This window comes from Salmo trutta, chromosome 6 (assembly GCF_901001165.1).
Source record: "Salmo trutta chromosome 6, fSalTru1.1, whole genome shotgun sequence".
Lineage (NCBI taxonomy): Eukaryota > Metazoa > Chordata > Actinopteri > Salmoniformes > Salmonidae > Salmo > Salmo trutta.
Window position 1 is genome coordinate 13,524,500 of NC_042962.1, and position 23,093 is coordinate 13,547,592.

At 42.9% G+C, this 23,093-nt stretch overlaps 1 protein-coding gene and 1 long non-coding RNA gene across 2 annotated transcripts in view; both read right to left on the bottom strand.

The window, feature by feature from the left end:
* sh3kbp1 (SH3-domain kinase binding protein 1) overlaps positions 1 to 23,093 on the bottom strand; it is a 39,589-nt gene that overhangs the window by 12,264 nt on the left and 4,232 nt on the right. Inside the window, exons 3-9 of the mRNA XM_029755329.1 lie at positions 15,758 to 15,860; positions 12,894 to 13,000; positions 11,839 to 11,983; positions 10,765 to 10,838; positions 10,425 to 10,514; positions 7,191 to 7,260; positions 4,467 to 4,561 (exon numbers count right to left, since the gene is read on the bottom strand). Coding sequence (XP_029611189.1) covers positions 4,467 to 4,561; positions 7,191 to 7,260; positions 10,425 to 10,514; positions 10,765 to 10,838; positions 11,839 to 11,983; positions 12,894 to 13,000; positions 15,758 to 15,860 — 684 coding nt within the window. The remainder of the gene's footprint in view (positions 1 to 4,466; positions 4,562 to 7,190; positions 7,261 to 10,424; positions 10,515 to 10,764; positions 10,839 to 11,838; positions 11,984 to 12,893; positions 13,001 to 15,757; positions 15,861 to 23,093) is intronic.
* LOC115195470 (uncharacterized) lies at positions 16,092 to 16,571 on the bottom strand. Its single transcript, XR_003878702.1, has 2 exons — positions 16,187 to 16,571; positions 16,092 to 16,152 (listed from the first exon to the last, which is right to left on the bottom strand). It is a non-coding gene; the product is annotated as an uncharacterized LOC115195470 (long non-coding RNA).

Consider the following 23,093-nt stretch of genomic DNA (forward strand, 5'->3'; position numbering starts at 1 on the left):
TATATTGAAGATTGAAAAAGAATTTAGTGCATTTTTCCCTATATTCCATCCTGTTCGCTTTATTTTTATCATATTTATAATATTACACTGGATCTTTCTTGAACAAGTTCCTCCATTTCTTTTTGTTTTTCCTCTAACTTATTCTGTGCCTCTATGGTACAGTTTTTATTGCTATCTAACTGTACTGTTAGTTCTTCAATTTCCTTTGTTAATATGGACTCTTTTGATCTAAATTGCTTTTGTTTTATAGATGAGTACTGAATTGTATTTCACCACTCACCATAATGAGACAACTTTAAATTCTATTTATCAAAATATATGTTTGTAAACGTACCATTAAAAAGTAACATGATGATTGAGTGTCCATATAGCTGTACCATGATATTTGCATTGCTACTAAGTAAACCTCCAATTGGTCCCCACTATTCCACCCGCTAAAAGCCCTCCTCATCGTGAGTTGGGTTGTCATCCCAATGCCCGGCAGACCACCCCCGACCCCCCGTATTCCATAGCCCTGAAAAGACTTGGATCCATCCTTGGAAAAGAGCACACAGTGCCATTTACAGAACAGAAGTAGATCAACCGCCAAATGCATTTCTATCGCCCTCACCTCGATTTGGATTATATATAGCCATATATATATTTTTTTATTTTTAAATCCTGTTTCTTATTTTCCATAATTAGCTATTAATATTTGTAGTAATGTAGACAATTTATGCAAAGAATTTTACCTCTCACCAGTCTCGCCATTACCAAAATTACATTATTGCAAGCAATTATTATATTAGCAAACAATTATTGTGAATCATCCTATATTGTCCGTAACATCTTTTACTCCTTTGCAACAGTTGTGGGATACGCACATACACCCACACACACTCAACCATTTCCCCCCACACAACCATAAGCTCACATTCTCAACAGTTGCACCATCCCAGAGCCCAACTCAAGAAAGGTCTTGATTTACAAATGCATATACAGTTGCATGAGAAGGCCTGCAAGACTGTGCAAAAAAATGGGCAGAAATGGGGAGATTTTATTAACCATTGTCACGTCCTAGATGATGGAGGTCAAATGTACCCCTTTCCCCCGTATTGACCATATTCCCAGGCATCTCCATGCAGTCAGACTTTTGATTTTGTACCACCAGGGCCATAATAATATACCCCCTCTCTGAATGTCCGAGTGTGACCCCCACCCCATGGGTTACTGCAGCTAGTGTTGCCAGCACTGCCACTGCCTGGGTGGGGGCACCCCACCGGAATCCCCACCGGCTAGGTACAAGGTCGTCAAGGTTCTCATTAGCAGCTTTGAGAATTTCCTTGTATATTATGCTCTCCCTTCAGGTGACTTTGACTTTGCAGGACCAACCCTGCCAAGCAGGCTCAGAATCTTGAGGGGGCAGTGCTGCTCTAGAAGGTCTCTGACCGCATTTTGGCTGCATACAGACCGCTTACAACAGGCCCATAAAACAGTTAGGGACTTCTACTTAGTATCTGGGTCATTCAGGTGGGTGTATATGGTTGTGGACCGTTCCATCAATATAGGATCATAAATAAATAAATTAGATGTAGAATTTATTTTTTAAATGTAGTTCCCCATGATAGGACAATAAATAAATTAGATGTAGAATTTATTTGAAAACGCTGTTCCACCATGATAGGGCAATAAATAAATGAAATGTATAATTCATTATAAATGTATATCCCTCATCTGAACAACATTGAAAGTTCTCTCACAACCCCCGCTCACAGCAATACATTGGTTCTGGGATACGCAACCATTTCCTTTCTCACTCAACGCCACACTTTCCCAAACATAAAAAACACACACCACACCATCCACACATACTGTGCCTTCGGTTTACTGAGTTTTTATCTTCACCAAGTTGAATTAGTGCTTTTGTGTTCCAATTAGTTATATTTGAAGATATATAGAAAAGCTATATTTTTTGTTGTATTATTACAATCCATAACCGGGCTAGAATTGTGTTTCATTATTTTCCTCGTCTATAATAACTTTAATTGTTTAAATAACCATGGAGTAGTCTTTGTGTCTCTGAACAACTGGTTATCAATATATAGTTTATCAACGACGAGAGCTACTCGTTTCCCTTGATAATTGGATACAGAACTTTACAGGTAAGGACACAACAGTTCACCTGACAAGACTGAATCCAAACATTACACTGTTGATTGTATGATCATTTTACATTTACTGTACTTTTTGCTGCATTTGTTGATAAAGAAATCTGAAAATATTCTGGATACACTCAGTAACATGATAAGAATATTCTTGGTATATTTGGGGTAGATGCAACATAAGACGAAAAACTGGTGTCTCCAAGTGGTCACACACCTCTCCAAAGTGTGCACAGTTATTTAGTCATTTCAATGCACTTTTATGACTCAAAGAAGAGTCTTCAACTATAAGGTGCTTTTGTAGCTCTCCTAGCTGTGCCGTTGAGGAACTAGAGCAAGCACACTTTTTACTTGTTTTGTTGGAACACAACCCTGCATCACACAATGACTGTTGTTTACCCCATCCAAAAAACAGTCTATTATAATTTGCAATCTGGGTCAGGTGAGCATCATTTGAAGGTCTGTTCTATTGCCAACATGACTAGCTAAGTTATAAAATATAATATGACATGGACTAGTCTTTGATGTGTATAGAAAGATGTGTATTCAGGTCCGTATAGGCTCCTTCTGTTCAGGACAACCCAGGGTATGACAGTATGTCATCTGGTAACTGTACATCAAACAGGCTCCTTCTGTTCAGGACAACCCAGGGTATGACACCATGTCATCTGGTAACTGTACATCAAACAGGCTCCTTCTGTTCAGGACAACCCAGGGTATGACAGTATGTCATCTGGTAACTGTACATCAAACAGGCTCCTTCTGTTCAGGACAACCCAGGGTATGACAGTATGTCATCTGGTAACTGTGCATCAAACAGGCTCCTTCTGTTCAGGACAACCCAGGGTATGACACCATGTCATCTGGTAACTGTGCATCAAACAGGCTCCTTCTGTTCAGGACAACCCAGGGTATGACCACATGTCATCTGGTAACTGTACAGCAAACAGGCTCCTTCTGTTCAGGACAACCCAGGGTATGACAGTATGTCATCTGGTAACTGTACATCAAACAGGCTCCTTCTGTTCAGGACAACCCAGGGTATGACCACATGTCATCTGGTAACTGTACATCAAACAGGCTCCTTCTGTTCAGGACAACCCAGGGTATGACCACATGTCATCTGGTAACTGTACATCAAACAGGCTCCTTCTGTTCAGGACAACCCAGGGTATGACAGTATGTCATCTGGTAACTGTACATCAAACATAGTGATCATAAACGCTGTATATGACAGTAGTTTTATGATATAGAAATGTGATGTGCACATTTGGACTCACAGGTGTTTGGTTTGCTTGTATGACATCAAAGCGGTATTTATTATAATCCTCAACGTCTAATTTCCATGAGACCAAAAATGTGCAAAAGTTGCCCAATTAGCAGGAGGAATGGGGGCAACTTCTTGGCGTGCGGTGCTCAAGTTCAAAACGTCTGTCAGTCAAAATCCACACAGCGCTGTGAACCGAAGAGCCAGAGCTCTGACATCATGTATAGCATGTTACTGTATAGCCACTGAGCTCTGACATCATGTATAGCATGTTACTGTATAGCCACTGAGCTCTGACATCATGTATAGCATGTTACTGTAGCCACTGAGCACTGACATCATGTATAGCATGTTACTGTAGCCACTGAGCACTGACATCATGTATAGCATGTTACTGTATAGCCACTGAGCTCTGACATCATGTATAGCATGTTACTGTATAGCCACTGAGCTCTGACATCATGTATAGCATGTTACTGTAGCCACTGAGCACTGACATCATGTATAGCATGTTACTGTACAGCCACTGAGCTCTGACTTCATGTATAGCATGTTACTGTATAGCCACTGAGCTCTGACATCATGTATAGCATGTTACTGTAGCCACTGAGCACTGACATCATGTATAGCATGTTACTGTACAGCCACTGAGCTCTGACATCATGTATAGCATGTTACTGTATAGCCACTGAGCTCTGACATCATGTATAGCATGTTACTGTACAGCCACTGAGCTCTGACATCATGTATAGCATGTTACTGTAGCCACTGCGTTCCAACTTAGGTGCTTATTAGTGCCCAAATCTGCCATTTTCAACCCGTATACAGGTACGAGTGGAAAGGGCTACTTGAGTTGGAATTCAATATTTATACATCTCCCCGTTAATGGATTTAATGCACTTAAAATAAAGAATTTACTGCAGAATTTGAATTAAATGGAATGTGGAATTTACAGGTACAGGGAATTGAATTGGAATTGAATTTGTGGAAGTAACCCCAAACCTGATACACACATGCACAACCGCATGCATGGACACTCTGAGGTTAGACACACACACCCTGTTGATTATGGTGACAATCTCTCCCTCTTTCATTGACAGCTCGTCTTCGTTATTGGCGTCGTACGGGAAGATGACCTTACACAGCTCACGGCCTGGGAACCAATCAGAATACAGACACTCACGTTGAATCCCAAAACTCAGGTTTATTAAAGTAAATCAAGAGACTCAGCAGGTGTGAATCTTTATCTTATTCTAGGTGTGAAACAGGAAGTGAGAGACTGTCTAGAACAGGGGTGTCAAACGTCCGGCCCGCGGGCCGGATCAGGCCCGCAAAGGGGTTTAATCCGGCCCGCGAGATGGTTTTGTAAAGTATAAAAATGAGCTGCAATTTTTCAATAAAAGAAACTGCTGTTCCAATTGCGTCCACTGGATGGCGCAATAGCAATTGTGTTAAGCAAGCAAACCGTTTATAACGGAGCAGAGCAAGTAAGTCAAGCAAGTGCAGCCAGTCCAGATGAGCTACTTTGTTTTGCCCGCGATATTTATTACGGCTTCTACTTTTAACATTTTGTGCTTTGGCACCATCATTGCCCCAATATGTCTCTGTCAAAAAAGAGAAAAGTGGACGCAGTGTTCCAAGAAAAATGGTCATCCTCCTATTTATTCACGGAATTGAATGGGAAAGCTGTATGTTTGGTGTGTTCACAGCATGTTGCAGTGCTGAAAGAGTATAACCTTCGTCGCCACTATGTGAGTCTTCATGCCGACAAATATGACAACTTTCAAGGACAGCAGAGAAGAGAGAAGGTGAATGAACTGTTGGCGGGTCTGAAGAAACAGCAGTCTGTGTTTACTCACAGCCGAGACATCAGTGACGCTGCAGTGAAAGCTAGCTACCTCATTGCTAATGAAATCGCAGTGGCTTCAAAACCATTTAGTGAGGGTGAATTTGTAAAAACATGCATGATGAAGGCAGCGGAGATTGTGTGCCCTGAAAAGCGCCAGGCTTTTGCAAATATCAGCCTGACAAGACAGCCTGACAGACAGGATTTCCGATCTTTCAGTGGATTTGGACAGCCAGTTGAAGCAAAAAGTAAAGTCATTTATTGGGTTTTCAGTTGCAATTGATGAAAGTACGGACATTACAGATGTTGCACAACTGGCCATTTTCATCCGCGGAGTTGATGATACATTGACCATCACCGAGGAGTTCGTGGAGTTGGTGCCGATGACAGATACAACGACAGCAGCTGATATTTTCACCGCACTCGTCGGCACGCTGGACAGGGTCGGAGTGGACTGGTCCCGCGCTGTCAGCCTGGCTACAGATGGTGCGCCCTCAATGATCGGGAAAAAAGCAGGCGTTGTGACAAAGTTCAGAGAGAATGTGCAATCTGCAAATGGAGGACGTGATTTTTGGACTTTTCACTGTATTTTGCACCAGGAGGCTTTGTGTTGCAAGTCATTAAAGATGGATAACGTCATGAAGGTGGTCATCCAAACTGTTAATTTCATCCGATCCAGAAGCCTGAATCACCGTCAGTTTGACAGCCTTCTCAGAGAGAAAGACCACATCCATGGCCTGCCATACCACACTGAGGTAAGATGGTTAAGCCGAGGTGCTGTGCTTAGGCGTTTCTTTGATTTACGAGAAGAAATTGAACAGTTCATGGAAGAAAAGGGCAAACCAGTGTTAGAATTTCATTCCGCAGAATGGATGCAGGACCTTGCATTTATGGTGGATGTTACAGAGCACCTGAATAACTTGAACAAACAGCTGCAAGGGTGCAACAAAGTCATCACGCAGTATTATGACAGCATATGTTCTTTCAAGTTGAAGCTGTCATTGTGGGAGACGCAACTCGCCGGTGGTGATGCAGCTCACTTCCCCTGTCTGAAAAATGTGTGCGCGACCCAACATGTGGCAGACATGAAGCGGTTCAAAGATAAAATAACGGCACTGTTACGGGAGTTTGAGCAACGCTTTCAGATTTTTGGTGAACTGGAGAAAGACTTCAACGTTTTTTGCTCGCCATTCACCGTGAATCCCTCTGATCTGCCCGTCAGCATCCAACTTGAAATAATAGACTTGCAGTGTGACTCGGATATGAAGGGCAAATTTGCCGCAGCTGGCTTGGACACATTTTATCAGAATCTCTTGCCAGGTTACCCCAACTTGACAGCCCTCGCTGCAAAACTGTTGTGCATGTTTGGAACCACATATCTTTGTGAGCAAGTTTTCTCTGTAATGAGCATAAATAAAACAAAGCTGCGCTCAAGGCTCACGCACAAGCACTTGAATCACATCCTGAAGTTGGCTGCCACTCAGGATGTGACGCCTGATATTGATGCGCTGGTGAAAGCTAAAAGATGCCAGGTATCAGGAGTCAAATAAACTATGCAACCCCACTTAAAGTGCTGCATGAGACACCCTGATATAGTTCTGTGATCTGTGATATACTTTTGTGAATCACTGAGGCATTGTGTGTTTGTGTGTTCTTTTTCTTTAGAATTTTCAAATAAACTTGAGGTGTTTTATGATTAATAGTGATGTTGTGCTTGTACTATTGTGGACACACTGTCCTCAGGCTCCAGCTTTATGTTTTATGTTGATCGTATTAAAACAAAGAAAACAATCTGAAGTTGTTGTTTTTAAGTTATATATATACCATGATTTTACCGGTCCGGCCCACTTGGGAATAGATTTTCCTTCATGTGGCCCCTGAGCTAAAATGAGTTTGACACCCCTGGTCTAGAAGATCCCAGGCCCCTCCCTCTCACCTTTCACCATGCCCTCAGGTTCCGCCTTCATGGTTTCCAGGGAAACAGAGGGTGATTTCCTAACCTGTGCCTAGAGGAGAAGGGAAACACACAGGAAACTACATTCCCAGAATACTCCATTTGCGATCAATTCCGGACAGACTGGGCTCTGTCTATGTGGCACACACACACACACACACACACACACACACACACACACACACACACACACACACACACACACACACACACACACACACACAGAGAGAGCCCGGTCTGTCTCAAACACACACTTCTCTGTTTCACACTCAGAAGAACATCCCAACTCCTCTGCCCCAGTCCCTCTTCACCTCCCTCCCTCCCTCCCTCCCTCCAGTCCCAGATCCCTCTCCCTCCACAACTTCCTGCCTCTCTCTCTCTCTCTTCTTTCCTCCCACTGCATCCCTCTTTCTACCCAGTCGAGCTGTTCTAATGTCAAGCCATGTGGAGTGCACACACACACACACTCTCTAACTGGTCAACCATGGTTAAAGTAACGTCAGACTGTGACACACAGCTGGATACTCCTCAGCCCTCGGGGGAAGATAGAGTTCAGTCTAGTACAGAAGTTAACTGTAGACGCTTTGTATTTTTTGGAGGTGGGGCAATCTGATCCTCCATCTGTGTTTAAAGGCTACTACCAGGAACTACCCCCCCCCCCCCCAAAACCCTCTCCCACCACCAGCCCAATTATCATTAGAGAACAGAGATTACACTTCCCATAAACCACCACTACACAGCCACCCGCACAGCAGGACAGGCTGCAAGATATCGTACACACATCAGCACAAACACAGCCTGACACGTACCCAAACTCACACACACAACCAAAATGCACACGCAGACACAGATCAATATACTCATACACAACAAACATTACACAAGACACACCCTAAACCAAACATGACCCTGCCATCATCCACACAGTCCCGTTATAAGTCAGACTCAGCGAGAGTGTGACAAGAGAAAAGGGGAGAGAGCAAAGTGAAGAGAGAGAGTGAGAGAAAGAAAAGGAGAGAGAACAAAGTGAAGAGAGAGAGTGAGAGAAAGAAAAGGAGAGAGAACAAAGTGGAGAGAGAGAGTGAGAGAAAGAAAAGGAGAGAGAACAAAGTGAAGAGAGAGAGAGAGAGAGAGAGAGAGAGAAAAGGAGAACAAAGTGAAAGAGAGTGAGAGAGAGAGAAAAGGAGAGAGAACAAAGTGAAGACAGAGAGAGAGAAAAGGAGAACAAAGTGAAAGAGAGTGAGAGAGAAAAGGGGAGAGAGAGAGAGAGAGAGAGAGAGAGAAAAGGGGGGAGAGAGAGAGAGAGAGAGAGTGAGAGAGAGAGAGAGAAAAGGAGAACAAAGTGGAGAGAGAGAGAGAAAAGGAGAACAAAGTGAAAGAGAGTGAGAGAGAAAAGGGGAGAGAGAGAGAGAGAGAGAGAGAGAGAGAGAGAGAAAAGAGAACAAAGTGGAGAGAGAGAGAGAAAAGGAGAGAGACCAAAGTGAAGAGAGAGAGAGAGTGAGAGAGAGAAAAGGAGAGAGAACAAAGTGGAGAGAGTGGAGAGAGAGAGTGAGAGAGAGAGAGAGAGAGAAAAGGAGAGAGAACAAAGTGGAGAGAGAGAGAGAGAAAATAGATGAACAAAGTGGAGAGAGAGAAGAGAGAGAGAGAGAAAAGGAAACAAAGTGAAAGAGGTGAGAGAGAGAGAAAAGGGGAGAGCGCAAAGTGTGGGAGACGAGAGAGTTGAGAGAGAGAGAAAAGGAGAACCAAAGTGAAAGAGAGTGAGAGAGAGAGAGAGAGAAAAGGAGAGAGAACAAAGTGGAGAGAGAGAGTGAGAGAGAGAAAAGGAGAACAAAGTGAAAGAGAGTGAGAGAGAGAGAGAAAAGGGGAGAGAGCAAAGTGGAGAGAGAGAGAGAGAGAGAGAGTGAGAGAGAGAAAAGGAGAGCAAAGTGGAGAGAGAGAGTGTGAGAGAGAGAGAGAGAGAGAGAGAGAAAAGGGGAGAGAGAGAGAGAGAGAGAGAGAGCGCAAAGTGGAGAGAGAGAGAGAAAAGGGGAGAGAGCAAAGTGGAGAGAGAGAGAGAGAGAGAGAGAGGGAGAGAGAGCAAAGTGAAGAGAGAGAGAGGGAGAGATGTATGCTTGTCTTACCCTAGTCCTGTGGTTCTAGACACAGCCCTGCTACATCTGTCCTGCCAGCCACAGTGACTCAGTGTGTGTGTGTGTGTGTGTGTGTGTGTGTGTGTGTGTGTGTGTGTGTGTGTGTGTGTGTGTGTGTGTGTGTGTGTGTGTGTGTGTGTGTGTGTGTGTGTGTGTGTACACGTAGGTGAAAACCTCTACTGCCTCTCCCTCCGTTACTCCCTGTAGAGCGCTCTCACACGCCTTCATCACTGAACGGTGTGTGTGTGTGTGTGTGTGTGTGATATAATATGAGGTACTTCCTGAAACTGAGAGACAGGAAAAGGAGGAGCCTGGAATGGACTTCCTTCCTCCCATTTACACATAAACACTGACATCGTATACAGATGTAGGATCTTAACTTGTCGTGCAACGTTTCCCAAACTCGGTCCTCGGGACCCCAAGAGGGGTACGGTTTGGTTTTTGCACTAACACTACACAGCTGATTCAAATGATCAAAGCTAGATGAGTTGATTATTTGAAATCAGCTGTGTAGTGCTAGGGGAACAAAAACTAAATGTACACCCTTGTAGTCCCAAGGACCGAGTTTGGGAAACCTGTGTATTTCAGGTTTAAAAAGGCTTCCAAACGTTTGTTATTTTCAATTTAAAAATGTCAGACATGATTTACCCTAAAGAAAAATGTCCATTAATTATAATCCATTTAATAATTCACATTTCCTGCTGCTGAATAATTATTTTCCTGCTTTAGCAAACTGGCTCAAATTAAATCCTACATCTGTATGCACCATTAAAGGGATAGTTCAGGCAGAATCTATATTTGGGTGGAATTACCCTTACCTTGAGTTGTTTCTGAAGGCCCATAGTGACAGAATCCACAATAATCCATTGTTTCCTTCTGCCACAGCCAGGAGCTTACATAATTAGGATCATCTAAGTTTATGAATTTAAACTGCTGGACTATTGTGGATTCTGTCACTATGGGCCTTCAGACACAACTCAAGGTAAGGGTAATTCCACCCAAATATAGATTCTGCCTGAACTATCCCTTTAAGTGTGTGTGTGCGTGTGTGTGTGTGTGTGTGTGTGTGTGTGCGTACGTGCATCACCTTCTCTCCCTCTGTGTCCATGTCTCCAGATGCAGGTCTCAGTCTGATGGGCTGGTCTTTAAAGATGTTACCGAACCCAAACCCTCGAACCTGGAGACACACGTTACCATCACTATAGTTACCACGACAATACTGTTCTAACACATCACAGTTATCATGAAACTGTTATTAAACTACACTTACCACGACACAGACAGACAGACAGACAGACAGACAGACAGACAGACACAGAGACAGACAGACAGACAGACAGACAGACAGACAGACAGACAGACAGACAGACAGACAGACAGACAGACAGACAGACAGACAGACAGACAGACAGACAGACAATAGAGACCTTCTTGGGTTGAATCTCTCCACTGTCAGAGCGACTCTCTCCTCCGTCACTCTCGCTGCCTGGACTGTCTTTACCTACGCACACACACACACACACACACACACACACACACACACACACACACACACACAATGACTATTTATGCTAACAATAGATTAGAAACCCTGTTTTCAGCAGAATCACGTAACAATGTTCTTTAATTGTATTACATCATATGAATATTGATCTGCCATTTCATGCATATAAAAACCATTTGATCAGTAACCAGGTTTCCATCCAACCTTTTTATGTGTGTAAAATCCACGCTGGATAAAATATGTCAAGACAAGCCTGATGGAAAACTTTCCAAATGTCAACAAAACAAAATCCACTAGACAAGGTGGTAAAATGAATTATACAAGAAATGACGGTGGAAACGTTTTTATACGCAAATATTGATAAAACAACCATCATATGGATGACATGTTGTCCCACTACGCCTCGTCGGGAAAACTATGCAGTTTATTAGACTACAGATGAAATAAGTTCTGATTCATTTCACAGGGTGGTGAAAGTGCACGGTAATGAGCTTGATGCTGCTTTCCAATAAACATCCAGGGTCTTATTCTGGTGACATGATGATCTATGCTTGACTGCCGTTTGACAAATAGAAATCCTTAATAATCTCATCGTGTAGACTAGACAACCCTCACAGCCTACCTGCACTGTATCTGTGAGCTGTTGGCTAGAGCGCAGGTGCCAAGACCAGAGTAGCACATTTACTATTTAACACAACAGTTTGTGTGACAAAACAATCGCTAGAGTTGAAAATGCGATGGAAACACATTGAACTTTAGATTTTTATTCGGTATGTGAAAATATAAGACAAATGACTTTGTGTGCACTACATCATCACACACTGATGTTTATCTGTAACAAGTCTGTTTGGTGGAAACATACCACTGGTGGGAAAATGCACATGTTTATTTTAGGCAGATTTTTGAATATTCGCATGAAAATCTGTCACCAACTGGATGGAAACCTAGCTGGTGATGGTTTGTGCATGTGCATGGATGTGATGTGTGTGTGACTCACTGGTCTTGTTGCTGCGTAGCTCCTCCTGTGATGACCTAGTGGATGTGTCTAGTGAAGCGGGCGTGTCCTCCAGCTCTCTGGTGAAGTTGGAGGGAAACATCCCTGTCTTACCGTTCAGACTGCCCTCCCACCAGCCCTCCTCCACCTGAACACATGAAACATCCCTGTCTTACCGTTCAGACTGCCCTCCCACCAGCCCTCCTCCACCTGAACACATGAAACATCCCTGTCTTACCGTTCAGACTGCCCTCCCACCAGCCCCCCTCCACCTGAACACACAAGTCAATATTGTAATGAAACAGGAAGGGAGAGTGAAGTTGTCTGAAGATTAAAATTGAAAGCACAGGGTTCTGGTTGGGAGACCTGCATGCTCTCCATGATGTAAGACAGATAGGTCCCGTGGGGGAGCTAATATACATGACTGTGAACACAGGGTTCTGGTTGGGAGACCTGCATGCTCTCCATGATGTAAGACAGATAGGTCCCGTGGGGGAGCTAATATACATGACTGTGAACACAGGGTCACTACAGTATTATAATGTGGTTTACAAGATCTGTCATGTGGCCACCAGAGGGGGAAATTACTACAGTAAAGAAAAAGTTGAAACCGACCCACACCCAAACACACAGTCAGCCTCCCCTCTCACCTCCCCCGTATGTCAGCCTCCCCTCTCACCTTCCCCTGTATGTCAGCCTCCCCTCTCACCTTCCCCTGTATGTCAGCCTCCCCTCTCACCTCCCCCGTATGTCAGCCTCCCCTCTCACCTCCCCAGTATGTCAGCCTCCCCTCCTACCTCCCCAGTATGTCAGCCTCCCCTCTCACCTCCCCCGTATGTCAGCCTCCCCTCTCACCTCCCCCGTATGTCAGCCTCCCCTCTCACCTCCCCAGTATGTCAGCCTCCCCTCCTACCTCCCCAGTATGTCAGCCTCCCCTCTCACCTCCCCAGTATGTCAGCCTCCCCTCTCACCTCCCCAGTATGTCAGCCTCCCCTCTCACCTCCCCCGTATGTCAGCCTCCCCTCTCACCTCCCCCGTATGTCAGCCTCCCCTCTCACCTCCCCCAGTATGTGGATGACATCTCCTATCTTCAGCTCTAACTCATCCTCGTTCTGGGGAACATAGCTGAAGGTAGCCTTACACCTCCTCTGGTGGATCTGATCTCCTGGAACACACACACACACACACACACACACACACACACACACACACACACACACACACACACACACACGTATATTATTGAACTATTTATTATTTTCACAAATATTATTTGTAGTCCACTGCACACATACTAACATTATATATATATATATATATATATATATACACACACACACACACACACACACACACACACACACACACACACACCTGGTCAAAAGTTTCAGAACACCTACTCATTCAAGGGTTTTTCTTTATTTTTACTATTTTCTACATTGTAGAATAATAGTGAATAGATCAAAACTATGAAATAACACACATGGAATCATGTAGAAACCAAAAAAAGTGTTAACAATATATTTTATATTTGAGATTCTTCAAACAGCCACCTTTTGCCTTGACAGCTTTGCACACTCTTGACATTCTCTCAATCAGCTTAATGATGTAGCCACCTGGAATGCATTTCAATTAACAGGTGTGCTTTCTTAAAAGTAATGATGGAATGTCATTTCTCTTAGCTTTATTTGGTAAAAGACCAAATCCATATTATGGTTAGAACAGCTCAAATAAAGCAATCTTCTGTATACCACCCCTACCTTGTCACAACACAACTGTTTGGCTCGAATGCATTAAGAAGGAAAGAAAATCCACAAATGAACTTTTAAGAAAGCACACCTGTTAATTGAAATGCATTCCAGGTGGCTACATCATTAAGCTGGTTAAGAGAATGCCAAGAGTGTGCAAAGCTGTCATCAAAGTAAAGGGTGGCTACTTTGAAGAATCTCAAATATATTTCATTTTTTAATTGGTTTAACACTTTTTTGGTTTCTACATGAATCCATGTGTTATTTCATAGTGTGTCTTCACTATTATTCTACAATGTAGAAAATTGTGAAAATAAAGAAAAACCCTTGAATGAGTAGGTGTGTCCAAAGTCTTGACTGGTACTGTATACAGTTGAAGTCAGAAGTTTACATACACCTTAGCCAAATATATTTAAACACAGTTTTTCACAATTCCTGACATTTAATCCTAATAACAATTCCCTGTCTTAGGTCAGTTAGGATCACCACTTTATTTTAAGAATGTGAAATGTCAGAATAATAGAAGAGAGAATTATTTATTTCAGCTTTTATTTCTTTCATCATATTCCCAGTGGGTCAGAAGTTTACATACACTCAATTAATATTTGGCAGCATTGCCTTTAAATTGTTTAACTTGGGTTAAACGTTTCAGGTAGCCTTCCACAATCTTCCAACAATAAGTTGGATACATTTTGGTCCATTCCTCCTGACAGATCTGGTGTAACTGAGGCAGGTTTGCAGGCCTCCTTGCTTGCACACGCTTTTTCAGTTCTGCCCACAAATGTTCTATAGGATTGAGGTCAGGGCTTTGTGATGGCCACTCCAATACCTTGACTTTGTTGTCCTTAAGCCATTTTGCCACAACTTTGGAAGTATGCTTGGGGTCATTGTCCATTTGGAAGACCCATTTGCGACCAAGTTTTAATTCCTGACTGATGTCTTCAGATGTTGCTTCAATATATCCACATCATTTTCCTTTCCTCATGATGCCATCTAGTTTGTGAAGTGCACCAGTCCCTCCTGCAGCAAAGCACCCCCACAACATGATGCTGCCACCCCCGTGCTTCACGGTTGGGATGGTGTTCTTCGGCTTGCAAGCGTCCCTTTTTCCTCCAAACATAACAATGGTCATTATGGCCAAACAGTTCTATTTTTGTTTCATCAGAACAGAGGACATTTATCCAAAAAGTATGATCTTTGTCCCCATGTGCAGTTGCAAACCGTAGTCTGGCTTTTTTATGGCGGTTTTGTAGCAGTGGCTTCTTCCTTGCTGAGTGGCCTTTCAGGTTATGCCGATATAGGACTCGTTTTACTGTGGATATAGATACTTTTGTACCCGTTTCCTCCAGCATCTTCACAAGGTCCTTTGCTGTTGTTCTGAGATTGATTTGCACTTTTCGCACCAAAGTACGTTCATCTCTAGGAGACAGAACGGGTTTCATTCCTGAGCGGTATGACGGCTGCGTGGTCCCATGGTGTTTATACTTGCATACGATTGTTTGTACAGATGAACGTGGTACCTTCAGAACCAGACTTGTGGTCTACAATTTTTTTTCTGAAGTCTTGGCTGATTTCTTTTGATTTTCCCATGATGTCAAGCAAAGAAGCACTGAGTTTGAAGGTAGGCCTTAAAATACATCCACAGGTACACCTCCAATTAACTCAAATTATGTCAATTAGCCTATCAGAAGCTTCTAAAGCCATGACATCATTTTCTGGATTTTTCCAAGCTGTTTAAAAGGCAGTCAACTTAGTGTATGTAAACTTCTGACCTGCTGGAATTGTGATACAGTGAATTATAAGTGAAATAATCTGTCTGTAAACAATTGTTGGAAAAATGACTTGTGTCATGCACAAAGTAGATGTCCTAATCAACTTGCCAAAACTATAGTTTGTTAACAAGAAATTTGTGGAGTGGTTGAAAAACGAGTTTTAATGACTCCAAACTAAGTGTATTTAAACTTCTGACTTCAACAGTATGTATATATATAGTACTGTTAATATTGTGAATAATTCCTTTAGTCAACGTTAGTACCAGGACTGTGTGCACGTGTGTGTGAAGGACAAAGGATAACCTCATGCTAATCCCTATCACTCTAATAGGATCTGTGTATGAGCAGGGGGACATTAACCTACCTACGGATGTGTGTGTGTGATTGGGGGGGGGGGGGTACCTTTCCTGGCTGGTCGTCGGTCAGGCTCAGGTACAGGGCTTGTACTGCCATTGGACAAATCAGATTTAGGACCCGCCGCTCTCTTCACCTCCTTCTTCATCTCCTGGACAGAGAGAGAGTTTGAATGTTTGTATCTCTGTGTATCTTGTGTCCCATCTATCTATCAGGTGCTGAAGTCATGGTAATGGTTAAAATGTCTGTAACCCGAGTCACCTAACCCTTTATGAGCAGGAAGAGGAACACACACACACACACACACACACACACACACACCTAACTTCATGTCCACCCACAAACGCTAATGCAGTTATTGTGTCTTGCCCTTTTTTTCTTATGTAAACTATCACAGGACACACACGACCCGAGTTACTGTGTGTACGTCAGCATTGCCCTACCTGAGTTACTGTGTGTACGTCAGCATTACCCTACCCGAGTTACTGTGTGTACGTCAGCATTACCCTACCCGAGTTACTGTGTGTAAGTCAGCATTGCCCTACCTGAGTTACTGTGTGTACGTCAGCATTACCCTACCCGAGTTACTGTGTGTACGTCAGCATTACCCTACCCGAGTTACTGTGTGTACGTCAGCATTACCCTACCCGAGTTACTGTGTGTACGTCAGCATTGCCCTATCCGAGTTACTGTGTGTACGTCAGCATTACCCTACCCGAGTTACTGTGTGTACGTCAGCATTGCCCTACCCGAGTTACTGTGTGTACATCAGCATTGCCCTACAGCTGCAACATACACAGCCTTTTAATTCACACACATGGCTGTGTATTTCACAGTTCTTTAATGCATTCGTCAGGATGCAGTTTCGTAATCCCTGCTCTGCAGCTAACAGTCTGACGCAATAACACACACACATTCACATGCACGCACACATTCACACACACACCTGAGTGTGTCAGAGTATAAGTGAGTGTGTTTCTCTATAGAAGTTAACCAAACTGATATAACAAAAGGAAGAGGAACAGATTTGCAATGTCAGAACAGGAAACACCTGCTTACTGTACAGTCATGGCCAAAAGTTGAGAATGACACAAATATTAATTTTCACAAAGTCTGCTGCCTCAGTTTGTATGATGGCAATTTGCATATATTCCAGAATGTTATGAAGAGTGATCAGATGAATTGCAATTAACTGCAAAGTCCCTCTTTGCCATGCAAATGAACTGAATCCCCCAAAAACTTTTCCAATGGATTTCAGCCCTGCCACAAAAGGACCAGCTGACATCATGTCAGTGATTCTCTCGTTAACACAGGTGTGAGTGTTGACAAGGACAAGGCTGGAGATCACTCTGTCAAGCTGATTGAGTTTGAATAACAGACTGGAAGCTTGAAAAGGAGGGTGGTGCTTGGAAACATTGTTCTTCCTCTGTCTACCATGGTTACATGCAAGGAAACACGTGCCGTCATCATTGCTTTGCACAAAAAGGGCTTCACAGGCAAGGATATTGCTGCCAGTAAGATTGCATCTAAATCAACCATTTATCGGATCATCAAGAACTTCAAGGAGAGCGGTTCAATTGTTGTGAAGAAGGCTTCAGGACGCCCAAGAAAGTTCAGCAAGCGCCAGGACCGTCTCCTAAAGTTGATTCAGCTGTGGGATTGGGGCACCACCAGTACAGAGCTTGCTCAGGAATGGCAGCAGGCAGATGTGAGTGCATCTGCACGCACAGTGAGGCGAAGACTTTTGAAGGATGGCCTGGTGTCAAGAAGGGCAGCAAAGAAGCCACTTCTCTCCAGGAAAAACATCAGGGACAGACTGATATTCTGCAAAAGGTACAGGAATTGGACTGCTGAGGACTGGGGTAAAGTTATTTTCTCTGATGAATCCCCTTTCAGATTGTTTGGGGCATCTGGAAAAAAGCTTGTCCGGAGATGACAAGGTGAGCGCTACCATCAGTCCTGTGTCATGCCAACAGTAAAGCATCCTGAGACCATTCATGTGTGGGGTTGCTTCTCAGCCAAGGGAGTGGGCTCACTCACAATTTTGCCAAAGAACACAGCCATGAATAAAGAATGGTACCAACACATCCTCCAAGAGCTACTTCTCCCAACCATCCAGGAACAGTTTGGTGACGAACAATGCCTTTTCCAGCATGATGGAGCACCTTGCCATAAGGCAAAAGTGATAACTAAGTGGCTCGGGGAACAAAACATCAATATTTTGGGTCCATGGCCAGGAAACTCCCCAGACCTTAATTCCATTGACAACTTGTGGTCAATCCTCAAGAGGCGGGTGGACAAACAAAAACCCACAAATTCTGACAAACTCCAAGCATTGATTATGTAAGAATGGGCTTGCCATCAGTCAGGATGTGGCCCAGAAGTTAATTGACAGCATGCCAGGGCGGATTGCAGAGGTCTTGAAAAAGAAGGGTCAACACTCCAAATATTGACTCTTTGCATGAACTTCATGTAATTGTCAATAAAAGTCTTTGACACTTATGAAATGCTTGTAATTATACTTCAGTATTCCATAGTAACATCTGACAAAAATATCTAAAGACACTGAAGCAGCAAACTTTGTGAAAATTAATATTTGTGTCATTCTCAAAACTTTTGGCCACGACTGCGCGCACACACACACACAAACATCTGGTCAAACTCTTTTCCTCTGAGATGAACGTTTTCCAACCCTGGTCCTGGAAAGCATTTTTTTTTTTTTTTTACAGGTTTTTGTTCCAGCCTAGCACTAACATACCAGCAGGGCCCATATCCATAAAGCATCACAGACTAGGAGTGCTGATCTAGGATCAGGTACCCTCTGTCCATGTAATGTTTTCATTATGATCTAAAGATCAGTACTCGAATACCAAAACAAATGATAATAATCAAAATCAAATGTATTTATAAAGCCCTTTTTACATCAGAAAATGTCACAAAGTGCTTATATAGAACCCCAGCCTAAAATCCCAAACAGCAAGCAATGCAGATGTAGATACATGGTGGCTAGGAAAAACTCCCTAGAAAGGCAGGGACCTAGGAAGAAACCTATAGAGGAACCAGGCTCTGAGAGGTGGCCAGTCCTCTTCTGGCTGTGCCGGGTGGAGAGGAACCAGGCTCTGAGAGGTGGCCAGTCCTCTTCTGGCTGTGCCGGGTGGAGAGGAACCAGGCTCTGAGAGGTGGCCAGTCCTCTTCTGGCTGTGCCGGGTGGAGAGGAACCAGGCTCTGAGAGGTGGCCAGTCCTCTTCTGGCTGTGCCGGGTGGAGATTATAAGAGGACATGGCCATTAAGGCCTCTTTTCAATTCATGAGATGGGGGTGAACAAGTGCACACTTCAGAAAGATGGAGAAGAGAATCATAACATTTGTAATTCTTGGCACAGCCAAGCCGACAAGGTGGTGGAGCGCCCCGCTTGTTAGGGGATACCCCATGCCATAATGATCATACAGAGCCTTCCGAAAGAATATACCCTCTGACTTATTTCACACTTTGTTGTCGTCACAGCCTGAATTAAAAATGTATTCATTGTATTTCTCTCTCACCCATCTACACACAATACCCCATAATGAGAAAGTGAAAAGATGTTTTTAAGACATTTGTACATTTACATCTCAGTATGTGTAGACCATATATGTAATGCTGTCTGGACCAAAATAGTATAGCATGTCATACTATTTCTGGCCAGACCGCGTCAGATACATGGGCTATATATAGAGGGGTGTTGTTTCACTCGCTTAGATGCTTTCTCCGGTGATATAGTTTTAGCAGACAGGAAAAGGCAAAGTGAGAGGGCTCACTCTTACCCAAATCTGTCCAGTATAAGTCCAATGCTGTTCTAGGGGTATAATGTGCAGACCTGTGGGTGGCGGAGGGGTGTGTGGCCAAGATATGGTGCAGCTCTCCAGAATGTGCTCAGCTGTCTACCGCCAATTCTTGCCCATACATTTTTTCATTGTGTGAATTCTTTGCCGGTACATTTTTTATCAATTCACCATTACATATGTCTCCAGTAGGCCTAGTAAATGTACTGTTATTCCCTCATCATATGGTTACATACACTTCTATCAATGCATGTATTCATTACAGTAATTCGCCGTTCTCATTCTCGGAGTGGAAAAATTGTTTGCAGAGTTCACAACCTTCTAAACTTGTGAGAAACAAGTTTTGGTTTTGTCAATCGTTTCATTGCCTTTTCTTTTCTCTTTGAGCAATGAGTATGTGTTCTCCTGTCCTGATAACGTTGAGGGACGCATATAGAGTAGGCCTACCTGGCCTGCGGCATACAAATACAGGAAGGTGCCCATTTGTTAATGTCTGATTGTCTTAACTCACCACGTCCACCACTAATAAGCTGAGCTTCTCAGTATGGTTTTCTTCACCTCACACATCGGAAACGAAGTGAGTATTTTCTGTATTATTATATATTTTTTTACATCCATTGCAAATTATAGTGTCCTCAGTATTTAAAAAAATCTTTCCAACACTCCCGGCCACAATAATCACCAAGCCTCGGTGTGAAAGAGCAAAATATCATGATCTGATGAGCCCATATAGTCGGTGGAAACGTTATTTAAAAAACAGCGGTCTAGAGCTCACTGGCGTGGGAAACTCTGAGGGCCTGGAATAGTCTAGTTGATACAACGTTGCACTTCACTAACAACAGCTCAAGACAGATAGAAAGGGAGGCAGACAGGCGGAGAAGAGAGATTCATGTGATTGAAAGAACCAGAATTTTCATCAGGGTATTTTCTACTGTTTTTATTTGTCAGCTTTACTTAGTTGAGATGGAAGTTACAGGCCTACTGCTGCATCTCAGAGTTCTATGAGCTCATTTCTTTAGCCGCCAATGGATCACAGTGTATCAATGTGTTCATATGGCAGAGGCTGCTGCCCTCACCTCAGTTGAATTTTGTCAACCACGTAACAATGATTTTGAGAAAATAAAATGTTATTATTGAAATTAAACTGTTCCACAAAAATGTGCATATAAAAGATAGATCGGTAGAAATGGTAGGATAAATTGTAAGCTTCCCCAAACTTGAAATAAACCAGCTGCCTATGGTCTTTACTATTACACCTATTAAAACTAATTGTGAACGCGCAAGCGGGTGCACACATGGCTGGTCCAACTGATTTGTTCTGGCGCCGGCCCTGCCCTGAGTCAATACTTTGTAGAATCACCTTTGGCAATGATTACAGTTGTGAGTGTGTGAGTCTCTAAGAGCTTTACATACCTGGATGGTGCAACATTTGCCCATTTTTTTTCCCTAAAATTCTTCAAGCTCTGTCAAATTGGTTGATGGTTATTGCTAGACAACCATTTTCAGGTATTGCCATAGATTTCCAAGTAGATTTAAGTCAAAACTGTAACTCGGCCACTCAGGAACATTCACTGTCTTCTTGGTAAGCAACTTCAGTGTAGATTTGACCTTGTGTTTTAGGATATTGTCCTGAGAAATCAAATGGAACCCTGTTTACAACTCTGTACAGAAAAGAAACGGACAGAAATACTCTACGGGGGACAGCGTCCATCCTGAGCCATTAAAAAGAGGACTTCCTAGAAGCCAGTTTTTCAGACTGCGCCGTATATGCCACAGATGATTATCTAGAAAAAGCAGCGGAGATGCGCATTAGGTTTCTAAGAAGAGGCTATTCGCCACAATGTGTGGATGAAGCTCTTCATTTGGCATTGGGGAAAACACGAGATGAACTGCTACAAAAAAGACCCGCTAAAGCTAAAGAACACTCCATAATGTTCACAACCACATACTTGAACACGCGAAAAGTGGGAGATGCGGACAAGAAACACTGGCATATTTTATCATCGGATCCAGCTTTGCCGGCAGAATTTAAAAATCCACCACTTATTGTGTATAAGCGAGGTCGCAATTTACGCGCTAAATTGGTTCATGCCAACTGCCAGCCACAAAAGAAAATCAGCCAGGCTCTTTTACGCCCTTTTCCAAATGGTAGCTATAAATGCAGAGGATGCGCACAGTGCAACAATATGATGACGTGTGAATATTTCTGCCACCCACACACAGGAAAACGGTCCCAAATAAATGACATTATTACATGTCCACCACCCATGTTATCTACATTATTATATGTCCATGTGGGCTGTGCTATTTCGGTAAAACCTCTCGTTCTCTCAAACAGAGAATTAGTGAACATAAAAGTTCAATCAGGAGAAACGACAGGGATTATCCAGTCGCAGTACATTTTCATGACCTAAAACATGACATTTCTACCTTTTAGATTTTGTGGCATAGAGAAAGTCAAGATATCAGACAGGGGAGGTGATATTAATAATACTCTGAGCAAAAGAGAATGTTTTGGGATTTTCACCCTCCAGACATTATTTCCTAAAGGACTTAATGATGAAATGCCTATGTATGTTATGTTGTGAATTTGAACATGAATTATGTCCCTATTTAATATGACTCTGATGTTTTTCGTACGATGATTAATGAAAACTTGCTATGTCATCATTGTGGTTTATAGACGTGTTTAATACGTCTTATTTACACACTTTATTCAAATATTTATGAAATGCATATTGTTATATTTGGTAGCACTTATTTGTTTTTCCTTCGCCTCCAACCCCTTTCCATGCGTGGAACAGATGTGGGTGGGGCTAGGTCTACATAAGGGTGCTAATTTTAAGAAATTCACAAAAGCTCTGACAAAGGCCGTGAGGCCGATACGTGAAGCTTATTAAAGATTAAAGATCAATGATCAATGATACTATCAAGAGCAGTGTGCGGTTTCCTTTTTCCTTCCCCAGGTTATTGTCCTGCTGAAAGGTGAATTAATCTTCCAGTGTCTGGTAGAAAGCAGACAAGCAGGTTTTTATTTTCACTCTGTCAGTTAGGTTAGTATTGTGGAGTATCTACAATGTTGTTGTTCCATCATCAGTTTTCTCCTATCACAGCCATTAAACTCTGTAACTGTTTTAACGTCACCATTGGCCTCATGGTGAAATCCCTGAGCGGTTTCCTTCCTCTCTGCAAACTGAGTTAGGAAGGATGCCTATATCTTTGTAGTGACTGGGTGTATTGATACACCATCCCAAGTGTAATTAATAACTTCACCATGCTCAAACGGACATTCAATGTCTGCTTTTTTTGCCCTTCTTTGCATGTCATTGGAAAACCTCCCTGGTCTTTGCGGTTGAATCTGTGTTTTAAATTCACTGCTCGACCTTACAGATAGTTATTTCTCGGGACTCTCGGCATAATATGTATTATTCCTGGTGTTGAAACCTGGAAGGTTCTCTGGGAAATATTCATCCCTAAAACTGACACAGGGTGAGTGTAATCTGAGTGAGCAGTGAATTTCAACACAACAGTTATTAAATAAGGAGTTTTAGGAGCAACATTTC